This window comes from Ambystoma mexicanum, chromosome 9 (genome assembly GCF_040938575.1).
Source record: "Ambystoma mexicanum isolate Mex_15411 chromosome 9, UKY_AmexF1_1, whole genome shotgun sequence".
NCBI lineage: Eukaryota > Metazoa > Chordata > Amphibia > Caudata > Ambystomatidae > Ambystoma > Ambystoma mexicanum.
Window position 1 is genome coordinate 374,933,507 of NC_090931.1, and position 15,828 is coordinate 374,949,334.

General features: G+C 45.3%; 1 protein-coding gene across 2 annotated transcripts in view; it reads left to right on the top strand.

Annotated features, from left to right (window-relative positions):
* The window catches only part of MTMR4 (myotubularin related protein 4), a 1,314,188-nt gene that overhangs the window by 1,283,157 nt on the left and 15,203 nt on the right, over nt 1-15,828 (top strand). For both annotated transcript variants that reach the window (XM_069614837.1, XM_069614836.1), the window contains one exon: nt 1,025-1,113. In XM_069614837.1, coding sequence (XP_069470938.1) covers nt 1,025-1,113 — 89 coding nt within the window. The remainder of the gene's footprint in view (nt 1-1,024; nt 1,114-15,828) is intronic.

Consider the following 15,828-nt stretch of genomic DNA (forward strand, 5'->3'; position numbering starts at 1 on the left):
GGGGAGACTCTACCACTATGTTCCAGAGGCAATCATCCTTCTGTGGTCCAAAGAGGATTCAACAGAGGGTGGTCAGACACTGTTAAATCGGCAATTTCCACAGTGGTTCGGTCTCCTTCTAGACTTCTGTAAGTAGTCCAATTGTGGCTGCATTTAGTTTTTCCTGGTAATGTCAGTTCCAGGGTGCTTTATCTACCAAAGTTTGTAGACTTGTGCTTCCCTCGTGATTACTGCAGCTCCGCCTTTTCTTGTCTAAACTTTATCAAGGAGTCTGCTAATTACCACCCTGTTGTGAGCGCTACATTTTCGTGGCAGAGCTTGCCTTTAAAGCAGAGGTTCCCAGCTAACTACCTCAGGAGATTTCCTGTCCTTTAATGAAGGTTACAAGCCTTCCCAAGAGATTAAAAAGAGTTTCCTGAGCTGGTCCCAAATGGTTGTCTTGGGTGAAACCCAGTCCTGGAGACTGATACTAATAAGACCCTGTCAGTGAAAAGAGTTGCAAGCAACCAAGAAGATAATATTGGCACCGATAGGTTTTGGACAGCATAATTGTACGTTTCCAGAGACCACCATGTCAAAACTAGAAATGGCTTATATTGAAGTTTAATCTGCCACAACAATCTAGGAGCATGCAGTTTTCATAGGATTTTGTTTGCGGCTCCCCAGTTGAACAAACAGCCGGTTGCTGAATATTTGCGTTCCACCTGCTGAGAGGTGTCAGTAGACAGACTCAGCAGTTACTTGTATGCACAATACTTTTCAGCATGTGTTAACGATTAAGAGATGTCGCTTTCGGAGACAAATTTATCTGCATCTTTTTATATTTAAAATCAATAAAGCTCTGGCAATTCCGCACTCTCAGGTGGGGAGTCTGTCACACAGATCAACTAAGAAAATGCATTCGCCATACAACAGCACAAAGTATTGGATTTGTGAATGCTTGTATTTTGTATTATAACTTTGCTGGCAATTGTAAAGTATTAACATTGTATATGGTTGATCGCTGTGACCTTCTTTTCTGCAGGTCACAAGATGGGTTCCAGACCACATGGCTTCACATTGCTTTAACTGTGATTGTGAATTCTGGTTGGCTAAACGCAGACACCATTGCAGGTAATATTTATGGACATAAATAGTTCATGCTTAAAGAGGCACCTCTTTAATTTTTGTAATACCAAATAGGTGTAGTTTCATAATTACAGTGATTTTGCTATGTTTCCCGCGTATTCTGTTGTGTAATTGCTTTGAAACATGGAAAAGGTTATACTGTATTCCTAAGTTGATTGGCCCACCTTCCATTCCGTCAATTTGAAAAACCTGCCTTGGCTCCACCACACCAACTATCTGTGGCTTGCTCCCTAGTGCCATTTATGTTGCAGCATCCTGCCAGTGTTTTGCATTGCTACTCATTTACATGCATAGTCTTTGTAAATGAAACCAGCAAACTACAGTCTGACACTATGCACTGTGCAGCGCAAGTGAAAGGGGCTAGGATACACCTCACTTAAGCCCTCACCACTGTAGCAAAGCTTCATTAATGGATTATAATATTTCAAAAGAAGGGGGCAGCTTTTACTTCTAATAGTTTGTCCCCTGACAAACAAGTGATGTACTATCATAACAAACATTTTACTAGGTTTTTAGAAATGTACCATTTTCTAATGGATTTCTTCCTCCCGCAGATTCATTCCTCATCTGAAATTCTCTTTCTAGTGACGGCTCTCTTCATAAATGTTTACCCAACGGGCATAGCGCTGCTCTGCATCGCCCCCGCCTGGGACTCAATTATGTAGCCGCAATTACCTAATTTCCTTTTTTCGTGCACTCAGCTCACTAGTAACAGCCCTTAGCTTTAATAATGTGTTTACTGCATCATTCCTAACCCACCGAAAGCCTTGAGCGTTAAACCCTGTTCATTAAGTGGGAGGCAAATGTAAATGCCGTATGCCCACAGGGTATGACTCTACTGCCTTGAAGAATGCTGTGGCACTGAAAATGGAGGCTCCTGCCAGTCTATGCACTTTAAGGCCCTCTCGGAGCGTGCTTCTAAACCTTTTACTTTCTACCAGAAACAGAGCATTAAGAGGACCACTTCAAAGTCCCCGACTCCAGGGGACCATGAAGACAGTGGACAAGATGCCTGCAAAGGAGCTGATTCACAAGGATAAACAGAAGAAACAACCTAGGAAGAGGTCTTGTTCCCCATTGACTCCTCCGGGCATCATTTTTCATCCTCCTCCAAGAAACGGTCTCATTGCTTGCACTCTAGAGACGCCCTCTGACGAGTCACTGCCAACTCCGGTACCATTCCTCACTAAGTCCTCCGCTGCAGAGGAATAGGATAAATGCAGGCAATGGATGTTGGACATCTTGCCAAGGCACTGGCAGCAGTGGCCCTGAGAACAGAGGCCCCACAAGGCCATGCTGCTCCACTTTCAGCCATCAAAGCCCCAGCTCCAGCCTGCGCCAAAGACCCTGGCGCTTCTCTAGGATACACCCCTCTTCTGAGAGGTCTGTTCCTGTCAATGAGGGGTCTGTTCCTGTCAATGAGTATGCCATCCTCTTTGGGCTTAAGCCAATGTATTATAGGGTGATTCAGGACTGAACAGAGGAGTTCTACCTGGATTATACCACAGCTGACCTTACTTGTGATTTGCCAGGGGCCAGCAGCTAGGCCGCATCTCCGGAGCTAGTTATCATTCTGGCACTGGGACCAAGCGAGCCTCATGCTTCTTTTCAAAAGTTTATAATTAAGGTGGTAGAGCCATTGGGATTGGCTGTTCCCGCTAGGCTTAAGGTCCAGTATGGCCCTACTAATAATTTGGCCACGTTTCTTCGGAGGAGGACTCTGCTGGGCTTAAATCTGGTGATTGCTGCTCACATGTTGATCTTGGAGAAACTAGCCGTCATGCCTGTTGTAAGCCAGGGCCTGTCTAAGAAGCATAACCTGAACCAAGTTTCCTCACAGAACATCCGTCACTGGACAGTTTAGTGGTGCAGGCTGTGTCAGCAGATTTGAAGACCACGACTTTCCTTTTTTTGCCAGTGGACAAGGAGAGCAGGAAGATTTGAGCCTGGGGAGACAAGATTTTCACGTCTGGCAGCCCAGCTCTGCGGATTGTGAACGCTACTTGTGACCTGGCTAAATAAACATTTGGTCTGTGTAGTGACCTCTACAGTAAAGAAAAGACAAGGGCAGAAGCCTTCTTTTTTGTTTAAGGTGGGGGTCTGGTTCTAAATGGCAAATTAGATTATGAAACAAGAAAAGAGGAACCAGGCTACCCCTCCCTTAGGCATCAACAAGGTGGGAGGACCTATTCAAGAAAACTAGTCATTCATTTAAACTAGTAGTACAGAGTCACACTTAATTTCTAAACGTATAAAACAAATTGTAATAGAAGAAACATGTTAAAATTAAAAAATCGTCAAGCAAGGGCAATGCAATTGTTACCCAGAAAGAGTACCCCAAAAAGAGAAAGCAAAAAGACATCTCTTCATAATGGCAGAACAAATATTTACCAACACATGTGATTTCACATAAAAACAGAACAATCAGTGTACAGTATTAGATATGTAACATATTTTCCTGATAGGATGATTTCACATGAAGAGAGATAATTGATGTGCAATGCTAAGTGTGTAGCACATATTCACTGTCAGTGTTCACTGTTTTAAAAATTGTTCTACTCGACATCTGAAGAATGTGTATATTAAAAATCTTCATGATGATTGCCTCTTTTGTCTCTATCCTGATCATGAGATTGACTGCACCATTTGCCTTTTCCAACAAGAAGCTCAGAGACCGTCACAGAAGGGTTGGTTAGATGATGGTGCTGAGCCACTCGCAGAGCAGGCTCCTGGAGCGAACTTGCTCTTCCAGGAGGTAGAAATCTCAAATTGATTCTTCCTGTTGGAAAAGGGCAAAATAAGAGGCATATGACCCACACCCAGTGTGCCACATTGTATTCACTGTTGATTACATTCTCTATAGTTCCATCTGCTGGGGCCCTGCATCAATTAAATCTGCTTAGTCATCCATTAAGTGTCCATCCACGTCTCCTGCTGGTATGCAGTAGTTTCTGCAAAGCACTCATTCACACCACCTACTACTCCATTGACAACTCCATCGTAGACTCAAAAGCCGGCACAGTCTTCTGTCGCATCAGCAACGCTGTCCATGGTCCCGTCAACTCTCATTCCGACATCCATGTCGACAGTGCACCAGGCTAAATCATTGGCTACAACCACAGCACACACTTCGTCCACAATCAAGGTGCGTGCCTCCTCATCTGCAACTCTGAGAGGGTCTTCCCAGTCACGAGACTTGGCATCTGAGCTGTCAGCCTTTCAAGGCCTATGCTTTTGCATCCACTGTTTGCTCCATAGTTGCCACCTCCTGTTCCTGGTTCTTCTATGGTCCCCACTGAGAACATATTGCAACATGTCGGTGACGCAGATTTTGAAGGTCCTAAAGGTGTCTTTTTCCAATGAATGTGGAAGTACCACTGTGGAATCCAGTTGTTGCTCCAGCTATCATGCCATCCAAATAGGCATTTGCTGCTCTTCTGGGCCACCTCCAAAGCAGGCTTCCCCTCAGCTGGAGCCTTGCGTCGTCTCTATGGACATTTTGTCTACACTGCAGACTTTCGTCTCTGAATTGCAACATCGTCTGCGTGTTCGTCTTTTTTCTCTTCGAGAGGATCTTCCTGCTGGTCCCTTACCTGCTCCTCCACCTCCGATGGGACGTCCCTCATGTGTCTGCGTCTGATGTTCCTCCTCTGCTCACACTGACAAATTTGGTGATGATATACCAGGGAATGGTGAGCCAGATGATCCTACACTCAGGTTCCTTCTATGCTCTCTTGTCTAGAGCTGCCAAATTGTTTGATCGCAGGAGGATAGAATAGGGAAGGCTTCTTATAGCAACAGTGAGTCTGTGGTTGCCATACCTGGCCTCAAGGACATTTTGGAAGATGGTCTCTTAACTATAAAATATCCCTTCTCTGCCCCTCCCAAGGAGGACAGGTTTGAGAAGTACAAGGCTCCTGATTCCGCTCATAAGTGTCTATGAACACAACCCAGCCCAGATTTTGTGGTGTCAGCAGTGGCCTAAAAGGCTTCAGCTAACCCGTCCTCTCCATGCACTGTTCCACCTGACAAAGTTGATACCTTTTGGCAAACGCATCATCTCAGCTGCTGCAAACAACATTAAGCGACCAATGCTGATAGGGAAGGCTTGCGGCCACTGATTGCCATCAAGGAGTCCATTCTGAGGTGTTTGATGAATCGAGGGAATTCGTCCCTTCTCCCAAGGGTGACATCCCCCCCCCCATTTTAGGCTACAGAGGTGACCCCTCTCTGAAACACCCTCCATAGGGGTCAAGGCAATTGGGACCTCATCGGGAGAGTCTCCACCTTGGGGGACAAGGTCTCCTGTTCCTGCGAGGAACTCCCGGAAAGCTGTGCACACTGTGGCCTAGATGGGATGTTCTACAATACCAGAAACTTAGACTGGGACGAATAAACACATAATCGATGGAAAGGGAACATATCTCTTTAAATCCAAGTATTTCAATCCACTGGGACAGGTACATTGGTTAATGTACACTCACAGAGCCACAGAGAGGCAAATGGAAGAGAATAACGCATACGCAGGATGGGAAGGCCCCATGCTGCATAATACCTTTAGAGGACGAGAACCAGGAAACTTGCGAGTTTCAAACTGGCTTGGTTAGTGCAGAGCGGAATGCCAGAACTATGGTGAACCTGAAGCATGAGAAGCGGACAGTGCAAGAGCCCAGGAGAAGGTGGTGGCAAGACCACGAAGGAGGATCTATGGTGGACAGTTGGTAAACATTGCCAAATAAAGCCACTGGGTGTTCGGTCACGTAACAGAACGGAACACCGGGATGCCGTGGGGAAGCGAGAGGCCATGAGAAGCGAAAATCCAATGGAGATAAGGCAGCAGCTATGCATGGCCAGAGAGAAGGACCCCAAGGAAGACAGCTCATGAAGACGTTTAACTTCAAAAGTGAAGGTAACAAGGCGAACTGGAAGCACGGGAGTCCCAGCGGGAACCATTATACTGCACCATTATGCTACACAAGTAACTCCTCTCAGTAGAAGCAATGAGGTAAATATTGCTTCGAAGCAAATGAACTCGAAATGCTATGATACAAGAGAAAGGGTTATCCACAAATTCAGCACAGAGAGCAAGGAACACTGGTTAATAGTAAGAATACCCTCAGAAGAGGGCACAGTAACTGGATATTCTATACAAGCGGAGGATAATACCCGAGAGTGACAATGTGATGAAACCGAGTCTAGAGGAACTAGACAAGTCAGTTATATACAAAGACAAGTAGACCAAAATAGGCTGAACTGGAATAACCCAAGAAAGAAAGCCTATGAGAGCTGAAATACCTTCCAAGGATAGGCTGAGACCCACAACCAGGGACACCGATCTCATAAAAGATCCCAAAAGGGATTACTAAAGAGGAGGGAAAACTCAATGCCCCATTTGAAGAACTACAGAGACTGATTTGAGAAGTCAAGAGAATACTATTTGAGGATGATTTACTAAAAAGAATCCTATAGACTGGCACTAGAATTACCCTCAGGAGAAGGGAATCATTTTCCTGATCTATTTAGTTTTTCTTAGTGGTAGGGTCAGTTAGGGTAGTTTTGAACAGCAGACTTATTTCTTTCGATGTTCACAACTGACGGACGTGCGCCTTAGTTAGTAACATAGGTAGGGGCCACCCATGGACCTAGGGAACATTAGGCCTTTGAGTGTTACTTTAAGAAAATATTGTACATCATGTCTGAAGTGTCTGTGTCCTCCTGACTCATTGCAGCTGGTAAACATGCCCTTCAACAGAGAGGACCTGTTTGGAACCGTCGATGACCCGTTTCAAGCCATCAAAGTGTATACTGATACCGCCCGCTCCCTGGGCACACCAACAAATGTCAGTCCTTTCATGTTTTTCCAGGATGTCCCATTACCACAGGCCTTCCTTTTGATCCCAGTTGTACCTGTGCTACCTCGGACAGCTACAAGGACAAATCCCAACCCTACAGCGGGAATCAGGAATGCCGAGGCTCCTCGCACACCAAGTGCCAATCCTCCCTAGCAGGCCTAACCAGGCTCCAACACCACCCATCCCCTTTCACACCCCATTGGGAAGTTGGCCCTCCAGGTTCGCCGAGCAGGGGCATTCAAACACCATGGACAAATGGGTGTTGTCACTAATCCAGCAGGAGCACACGCTGGAATTAATCCTCCCTGGTCAAAGGTCGATTACCACTTGCCATTATTTCTGTGCGAGGTCTGATCACTCCTGGCAATGGGGTATACTCTACATACTTTCTCGTCGGCTGGAGACCCATTCTCGATCTGCCTTTCCTGAACAAATTCCTGCCAGCTCATCCTTCAGGATGGTAACCCTGCAGTACATTTACCCAACTGCAGGAAAGAGCTTTCCTTTCATCTGTAGAGCTGGACGACAAGTATTTCCACATACTGATTCATCCACGCCACTGACTTTTCCTAAGATTCCCAGTCGCAGGTCAACAATTCTAGTTCAGGCTTACCCCTTTGCCTCCGTTTCACGCCTGGGTTCTTTACCAAATGCTTCTCCCTGGTAGCGGCTCTCCTCTGTTGTTCGTGGATCCACGTTTACTGTACCTCGACGACTGGCTGGTACAGGCAGATTTGCTTCCTCTAGCTTTTCAGAACACAGATGCTACAACCTTTTGCTAGTCATCGCTGGAGTTCTCTGTTAACTATACAAATCCTGCTTGATCCCTTCTCAACGGACTCTGTAACGCACTCTGTTCCTGGGAGCTCGTCTAGACACAATGTCTTAGTTGCTATCCCATCGGAAGTCAGAGTTGGGTCCATCCTTGCAAAGATCCTCCTTTCACAGAGCAGACTGCATCAGTCCGCAACCTGAAATCCCTGCTAGGAATGATGTCATTGTGCATTCCCATGATCCACTATTGCAGGCTATGAATGAGAGCCCTCCAGGAATTTCCAGGAGCTTCTCCATGCCCAGTGCTAAAGCAGGGGATGCAAACTTCCCCTACATTGCGGCTAAATAATGGAACTCTCTGCCCCCCACGTTCAGAGCAGAACCTTCCTACTGGCAACTGGCATTCTGCAAAGCCCTCAAAACCTTTTTGTTGAAATAAGGCAAGCGTGTAATATTCTATGTTAACTGTAACCGATGTATATGCCCGCCACATGTAACATATGTTTATTTCTGCAACAGCGCCACAATGCCCTTGGGCTGTTTTGCGTTTTATAAATTAATAAAACAAGGATTTGATAAATAAACATTTGAAGGAGATCTCGGGCTCTTAGAAAGATGCAATCCTTCTCACGCCTCACTGCTGCGAAGCTCTTCGCTGGTGGCTGCTGCGGGCAAATCTCACCCAGGGTGCTTCGTTTCATCTGCCGAATCATCGGGTCACAATGGCTGCGTCTCTGGAGGGCTGGGGTTCCCACATGCATCCTCTCGATGCCTAAGGCCCCTGGTCACTGGAAGAATGGAATGGTATGCTGTTTGTTGGACCTTCAAGTCGTTTCTACCAAAACTTCAAGGCTGAGTGGTTTGGATGTTTACTGAAAACACAAAGACTAGGTTTTGCATTCACAAACAAGGTGGCACTCGGTTCCCCGTTGTATCAAAGGAAGCTCAGGCCCTGTTGACTTGGGCTGTGGCCATCCTATTCCATTCCACCTGCCAGGGATACACAACCTAGTGCCGGATTCCCTGAGAAGGGAGCTGCGATCCTGCCATGAGTGGGATGTTCTTCAGAGTCTGGTTGGCTGCATCTTTCTCCTGTGGGCAACTCCAGATGTCAACCTCTTAGCTACCAAGGTGAACAAGAAATGCATGGTGTTTGCCAGAAGGTTTCATCATGCAGGGAGCCTGGGGGATGCCTTCACTTTCCCTTGGGAGGGGATGTTTCTGTATACATTTCGAAAGATCGCTTTGATCCCTCGAGTGAGCAACATTTTCAGATAGCATTGGTGCAGACTGATCCTGGTAGCCCCAGCTTGGTTGAGGCAATTCGGGTTCTCCAACCTGCTCAGTCTTTCGTCGGGTCCTCCCATCTGGACACATCCACTTGTCAACCTTCTGTCCAGGGACAATGGAGCAAAATGACTTGTCCTCCTTCAATCTGATGACCAGGCCCTTGCTTTCCTAGAGTTTGGTGGTATGCCTTTGCCTCCAGACTGTCCCGAGGTACTGGCCAAAGCCTGGGCCTCCTGAACGGTTTCCTGCTGCAAGAGTAAGTGGAAACTTTTCTCAATTTGGTGTGCTAACCAGGTTCTAGACCCTTTCCATGTTCAAGCTAAGGACGTCTTTCCCTACTTGGTCTCTTTGGCGCAAGCCGGTCTGGCTCATTCTTCTTTCTCGGTACACCTGTCTGCAATTTCCAGATTTACTCATTCCCCTGAGACTGTCTCTATGATCATACAGGCCCATTAAGGAATACCTCAAGGGACCTTTCCGCTCCTTCCTTTCTGTTAGAGCACCTGCTTCAATCTGGGAGTTGAATGTGGTCCTCTCCAAACTCATGGCATCCCCCTTCGAGCCTATGCATAAATCCTCTGTAAAATTGTCCTTAACACCTGACTTTTCATGCTAAATGTTCTGTCTTCTTTCCACCTTTATTACCCTGTAGTGTTACCTGTTTTCTTTTGTTCCCCTTCCTCTGCTGGGGCATGCTCATTGCATTCCTTGGATGTGGTGCAAGCCCTAAAGTTCTGCATGTCTCGCACTTAGACTTTTTGCAAGTCTTCTCAGCTGTTTGTGACTTTTGATCCTTTTGGCTGACCTCATGCATTTTGTACTGTCACAATCTGTTAACGAGCCTCTTCCTCTCTGGCCTAGAGCACACTCTACGAGGACTGTTGCTGCTACAATTGTATTTCCCTCCAGTGTTCCCCCTCCTGAATATTTGCAGTGCTGTCATGTGGAGATCGATACATACCTTCACAATGTTCCACTGTCATTAGGGATTTTACAGAATCTAAAAGGTCATTCAGGCAGTGCTACGCAACCTGTTTTGGTTAGGTGAGCTTTTTCTCTGCCCTTGTGGTTTTGTGTGTACTGCTTTGTAATGCATTCGAACAGCATGGGAATCTATGAAAGATATAATGCTGGAGACAGAATAAGTTACTTATCTGTAACTCCTGTTGTCCAGCTGCATTATCTTACATAGATTCACATGGGATCCTCCCTCCTGACCCTCTTGACTCTTCTTGGCTCATATTGCCACATTCATTTGCGCTGACCAAAATCTGAAGATGTCCTCCAGGGGTTGAGCTATGGGAGACCGGTCTATTGACTGTGGTGAAAAATGACCTGAAGGGACTCTAATAGAGCACTAAAGTGACACCAGTTTTTTAAATTCAAACAACATGTGAATCTATGAAAGATACCAACGCTGGAGAAATGAAGTCACAGATTAGTAACTAATTGCTTCCCAATAGCATAGAGGTCAACATATTAAAATATTTCTCTTCTCTTTACCCCAAACCTAAACTGACCATTTCAACTTCTAATCACTCTCAGCTAATATGGCATTAACACCCGATCTGGCACGCCAAAGAGGGTGTTAAGGTCTGTGTTTCCAATCCGTAAACCCGGGGTGTTAGGAAAAATGTTTTTTCATTCAAGGAACGGAATGTTGTGCAAGTCCCGTTCGTTGAATGAAAATACTGGCACAAGATGGCCACCATGAATCTGAAAGGTGGGGCTCCATAAGGAGCTCCTCTTCTATTTCCATGGCGACAGGCAAAGGGAGCTTCACCACTGCCACAATCAGGTAAGTGGGGTTGGGGCTGGGGTTTGTGGTTTCTAAACAAAATAATGTAGGGAACGCGAGGGTGGGAAGAAGATGGTGCTGCGAGGCATGGGAAGCAGCCATTGGGTTCCTTGGAACGCGGGTTGAGATTGGCAGTTTCAGTGCACAATCCAAGAAACATGATTTAGCTGTCCCCTACGCCCCGAATGCTAATTATCCTTACATCCTTTTGCTTGAAGGACTGGAGGCAATCGGGCTTGTGTCCTTCTCACAGCGAGCTGTCCGACTCTGCATCGCAAACTCTCTCTTAGTAGGGGTGCAAAGGGTTGTCCCGTAGTGTAAGCAGTCTTTGACAAAACATTCAGGACGTATGTGACCTAATATATATACCTTTAGGGATTTAACAAAGCGTTGATCTGAGTCTGCTTTCCTGATATGATTAAGTGTATTATTTTCTCTCTCAGTGACCCCTTTATTGCCTTCAAGGCATCCCATCTGACCAGAACATCGTTTTCCTTTAGTGTGTTAGATTTTGGGAACTCTGCCAGTTAATCTCCTCTCTCCTTTTGTACCTTTTGAGTGCAGGGCATAACTTCCAGAGTTTGAGCATGTACTCTCTAGAGGTTCCTCTTCTCAATATAGTAGGGCATGATCTGAGAAAGTTAACCACTGACAAAAGCATGTCACTATTTACCATATTATAATTGTTAGGCATTTGATATATTATTTTGGGCATAGTAGAAACAATACCTTGGCAGTAGGATGCGACTTGCTCCAGTTGCCAACAATATGCTACCTGGAAAGCTAGTAACATTGCACGCCTCTCCAAAAGCCAGGAAGAAAAATGGTTCCCTTGAGGAAATCGGGTCAGTCCCTTCGGTCCCTCAGAGCCTTTAAGTTGGCATGACTTTTGCAGTTTGAGATCATCCACATCGCAGCAGTATTTAGGATCTCTGAAGGCCTATTATTGCTGTTCTAGTTCATGGTGTGGGGGTATGGGGTATGCATCAATCTGCTCGATGCGGCTTCTCCTAAGAGGAGTGTGGCAAGTCTTGCTGTCAGAACCTTCTATCCTGAATGTTGGCGGGGCAGAGCATTGCCCTACTCTCAACCTGTACAACCAATACCTTATGGACGGAAAAACAAACTTGCTTCCCACGCAGGCCAAGAATAGTATGTTTATTCCTTTGACTGCTACAGGTACCATAGTGCGTTTACAAAATCTTTTAATTAAAAAACCCAATGACTGACCATCCAGTCAGGTTTAGATTTCTAGCAAGCATGCTGTTGATATTTTCTGTTGGCACTTTCTTGACCGTTTGAGCAGTAGACCTTTGTCTGCTACTAGGGTGTACCCTTGCTGCATATATTTTCCTGAACACCACACTAATGCACAGGGTGCAGTGCTTGTGATACTTTTACCGTTGCTTGCACAGGATTAGTTGCTTCTAGAAGTCGTCACAGAATTTCCCTATGCAGGTGCTTCTCATTCAGGTTTTTTTATTCCAAATGAACATCAGATATTATCCCATTTAGGTTGTACAACTGTAATTTATTTGGGGAAGTGCATTATTATTATTTGGGTTCGGCTTAGATATTTAGTATTATATTCCATCCAGTTTACCATTTGCATTGTATGTGTCTCTTTAGCAGCTTCAGCATGTATGGCAAGTCTTCACAATTCAGTTTCATATGAAATCAATATAGTTGGAGCATTTAAAGACATGCATCTCGTACAAAAGGCACTACAATACGCAACAATATCATTACATTTGAAAAATCTAATTGAGTCCTAACTTGCAGCACTGATTTGGAAATACTCAGTCTGAGCGTGGGTGAAATGTGCCATGCTGCCTGTGACTGATCGCATATTGTAATTTGTATTTGTGTTTTATTTTATTTATTTGTAAAGCGCAACCAGGCCCTGGGGCATCTGGGCGCTGGGACTTACATGTTACACAAGTACGTGTATACAGACAAAATTGCAGTTTACAAGCATTGAAATGGAAGCAATAAAAATAACATGAGAAAAATGGTACAAGGCAACAGGTAAAACAAGCAAGGGCATATGATCGATATAGATTGTAGGCGTATATGGTACAAGAATAAAGGTGAGTAATTAAGCATTTTAAAAGGACAAATATAAAATATGCAATTGAAGACAAATTTCAGTTACATAATAATATGGAATTAATGGTCATGTAATAGGAAAAACAACAACTTAAGTAAAATAGTCCAAAATAAAAGAATGTTTAATCAAGGTTCTATAATCATATAGACTTCAAGGTTCTATAATCATATAGACTTTAAATCAAACAATAAGTGCAAACCAACAAATTAGGAAACGCTAGAAAACCCCTTCCCTATGAAGAAATGCGCTGAATTCGGACTTATGTGAAGGACACTCTGGGTGGACTGCAGATGTGTTCAGGCACATGATTGGCACCCATGGCACTGTTCAAGGCTGTGTCTTGGAGAACAAGGTAGAGAAGGGGAAATTAAAAGGCACTATGGTCCTAAAAAGTGGATGAGGGAGATTGGAACTGTGATGCTGGAAATACCTTTTTGAAGGGACAGGGCCTTCTAGTCCTTGTCCTACCACTTATCTGTGTGTGTGTTTTCTATGTTTTCTGCCACTGAGATCCAGCCTGATCCTCTGGCAGTGCAGCTCTTCGTTTTTCCTTTTGATGAACAAAACCCATGGCATACCCTTATAGCACCCATGGGTGGGGGCTACTCCCTTGGAGCCCTTGTGTGTATTTCTGGGCACCTGTGTTGCCCACAGAGCTGGGTATGGGCTAGTGGCAGCTACATGCTGACTTGACAGTGGCTCAGAGTGTCCTCCATTTTGTTGGACACTGAGGCCCTGCCATCGGAATCGATGGATTCCTGGACAAAGACAAGATGGCCACTGTAGCCGCTTGGTTTTTATTGCCTTTACACCTTGTTTCCCAAAGTCCCGGGAAGCCCTGGCTTTGTCCCGTTCTCCCTGAGTGGCTGTTGCGTGGAAATACCATATACGGCTCTGGGGCTGCCTCCTGTCAGACTGACTGGAGCCTTCCCGGAGACTGTTATGGGTACACCCTTGGGGTGGGACCTGTCTGAATGGAGTCTGAAGTCAATTCACATTCTGTGCTGTGGATGTCTCGGTTTGGTTGTGTGACACGATGCATGAGTGTGGAGAATACTGCGGTTTTCCTCCCAGGTGGCCAGGAGAGGGCGGATGCTTTCAAATCCGAATCCTTGGGTTGGTGTACTGCGGGAGGATCATCTGGGTGGAGACCATGCCCTGGGAAGTGGGGAGATTGGCAGGGTGAGACACTGTATTTTTCCTTGGAGAGGAATACTGTTAACCCAAGTTTAAAACGGGTACTGGCTTTTTGCCATTTTGGTACATCTCGATCCTCTATTAAGGATAAACGGGTAAAAACTGAAAGGGTGACTCCACTTTGTGTTCAACCCAAGAAGCCAATCTTTTATACACTGGGGGTCCCATATTCTCCACAAGATCAAAGGTTTTCTAATAGAAACAATGAACGTGTAACCTTTTGTGTCCCTTCTGTCTCTGAAAGGGTTGAACCCTATAATTCTTCCCTTAATAAAAAGCTGGGGAGTAAAAACTATTTTTACATCCTTTGAAGAAGTAGAGTAAACAAATGTTTCTAAGTCAAACTACAAGTCCCATAATTCTCCAGGGACTGTGAAGAGGGCTCAAGAGGCAGGTGGGAGTCCAGGTCAGGCAGGCAAGCCTAATGACTCTAATCAAGGTCAGGTCAGACAATTAAGCCTAAGGGCCTGCACCTGAATTTAATCATCCCACCTAAGGGGCATAAAAGACTGCCAGGGAGAGAAGCCGCAGAAAGAAGCTGGGGCAAGAGCTGGAAGGTCGGAAGGGGTGGAAGCAGAGCACTTAGCCAGCAGAAGACGAGGAAGTGCAGCCACAACAGGGACGCCAGAGTAGATGGGTAAATTCCAATTGCAAAGTCTGAGTTGGTCCTGTGCTCAACAACCCTGAAGAGCAGTGGCAGCACTGGAGAGAAGGAAAAGCAGCAGGCAGGCTTTCCAGGTGCACCTCAACAAACGTTCACATGTGATGAAAAGCCTTTCTTTCCTGAGAAACAGAAATACTTTGTTGCCGAGCGGTCATGTGTCTGATAAGCATAGAGAACAATGCCAAAGCACAGAGAAACTGACTTTCTGAAGAGTTGAAGGTATTGTTAAATGGGACCGAGCGCATGACAGTGTTCGTTTAGCCCTTGGAGGTTGAGTGCTGACCGAAAGGTGGGAACAAGTCTTTGCTTGAAGTAGCAGTTCAATATTAAAACTCTTATCATGTGCACCTAATTTTGGTTTCCGTTGTGAACAATTACCTTACAACACATCAAAGGTTGATGTAGAAGTCGAAGATAGAACAAGCAATGCCCAGGCCCATAGAGGGATCTCTATGAAAGCCAAATCCCATACACAAAAGAACAGTACACTGGTGGTTTTGAAGTTGCTGAACGTGTTGATAACCAAAAGTCTACATCCAGAGTTGGCAGAGTGGCACAATCACTTTGGGGTAACCACTGAAGACCAGGTGTATGTAAAGCTGGGAAAGGGACATGGGTACTTGTTCGCCAAAGGGAAGTAGAATCTATGGCAGTGCCAAGACTGGCAAAGAGGCTGCTGTTTCTGAAGGTGGAGAAAGAAGAGTGCCTTGCCTTCCTGTGGAGGTAGATCATTTGGAGTAATGCCTGCTTTTAAAGTTGCTATTAAAGCAGCATATTGAGAAGCAGTATAAGTTGTAGTAGCAGTAACAAGACTGTGGTTGTCAATATTGGTGAAATTAACTGTGGTACCAAGGGAGCTGTCCCAACAGTCGCACTGAAATTGGTTGAGAGAAATTCTCAAACAAGAACATCCTGACAATTCTATGAAAGACACTGCAGACTTCAGGAGTGAAGTCGTTGTGGGCAAATTGGGAAAAGAAACGTTTGCCAAATTCATCTGTTCTTTTTTGGCAGG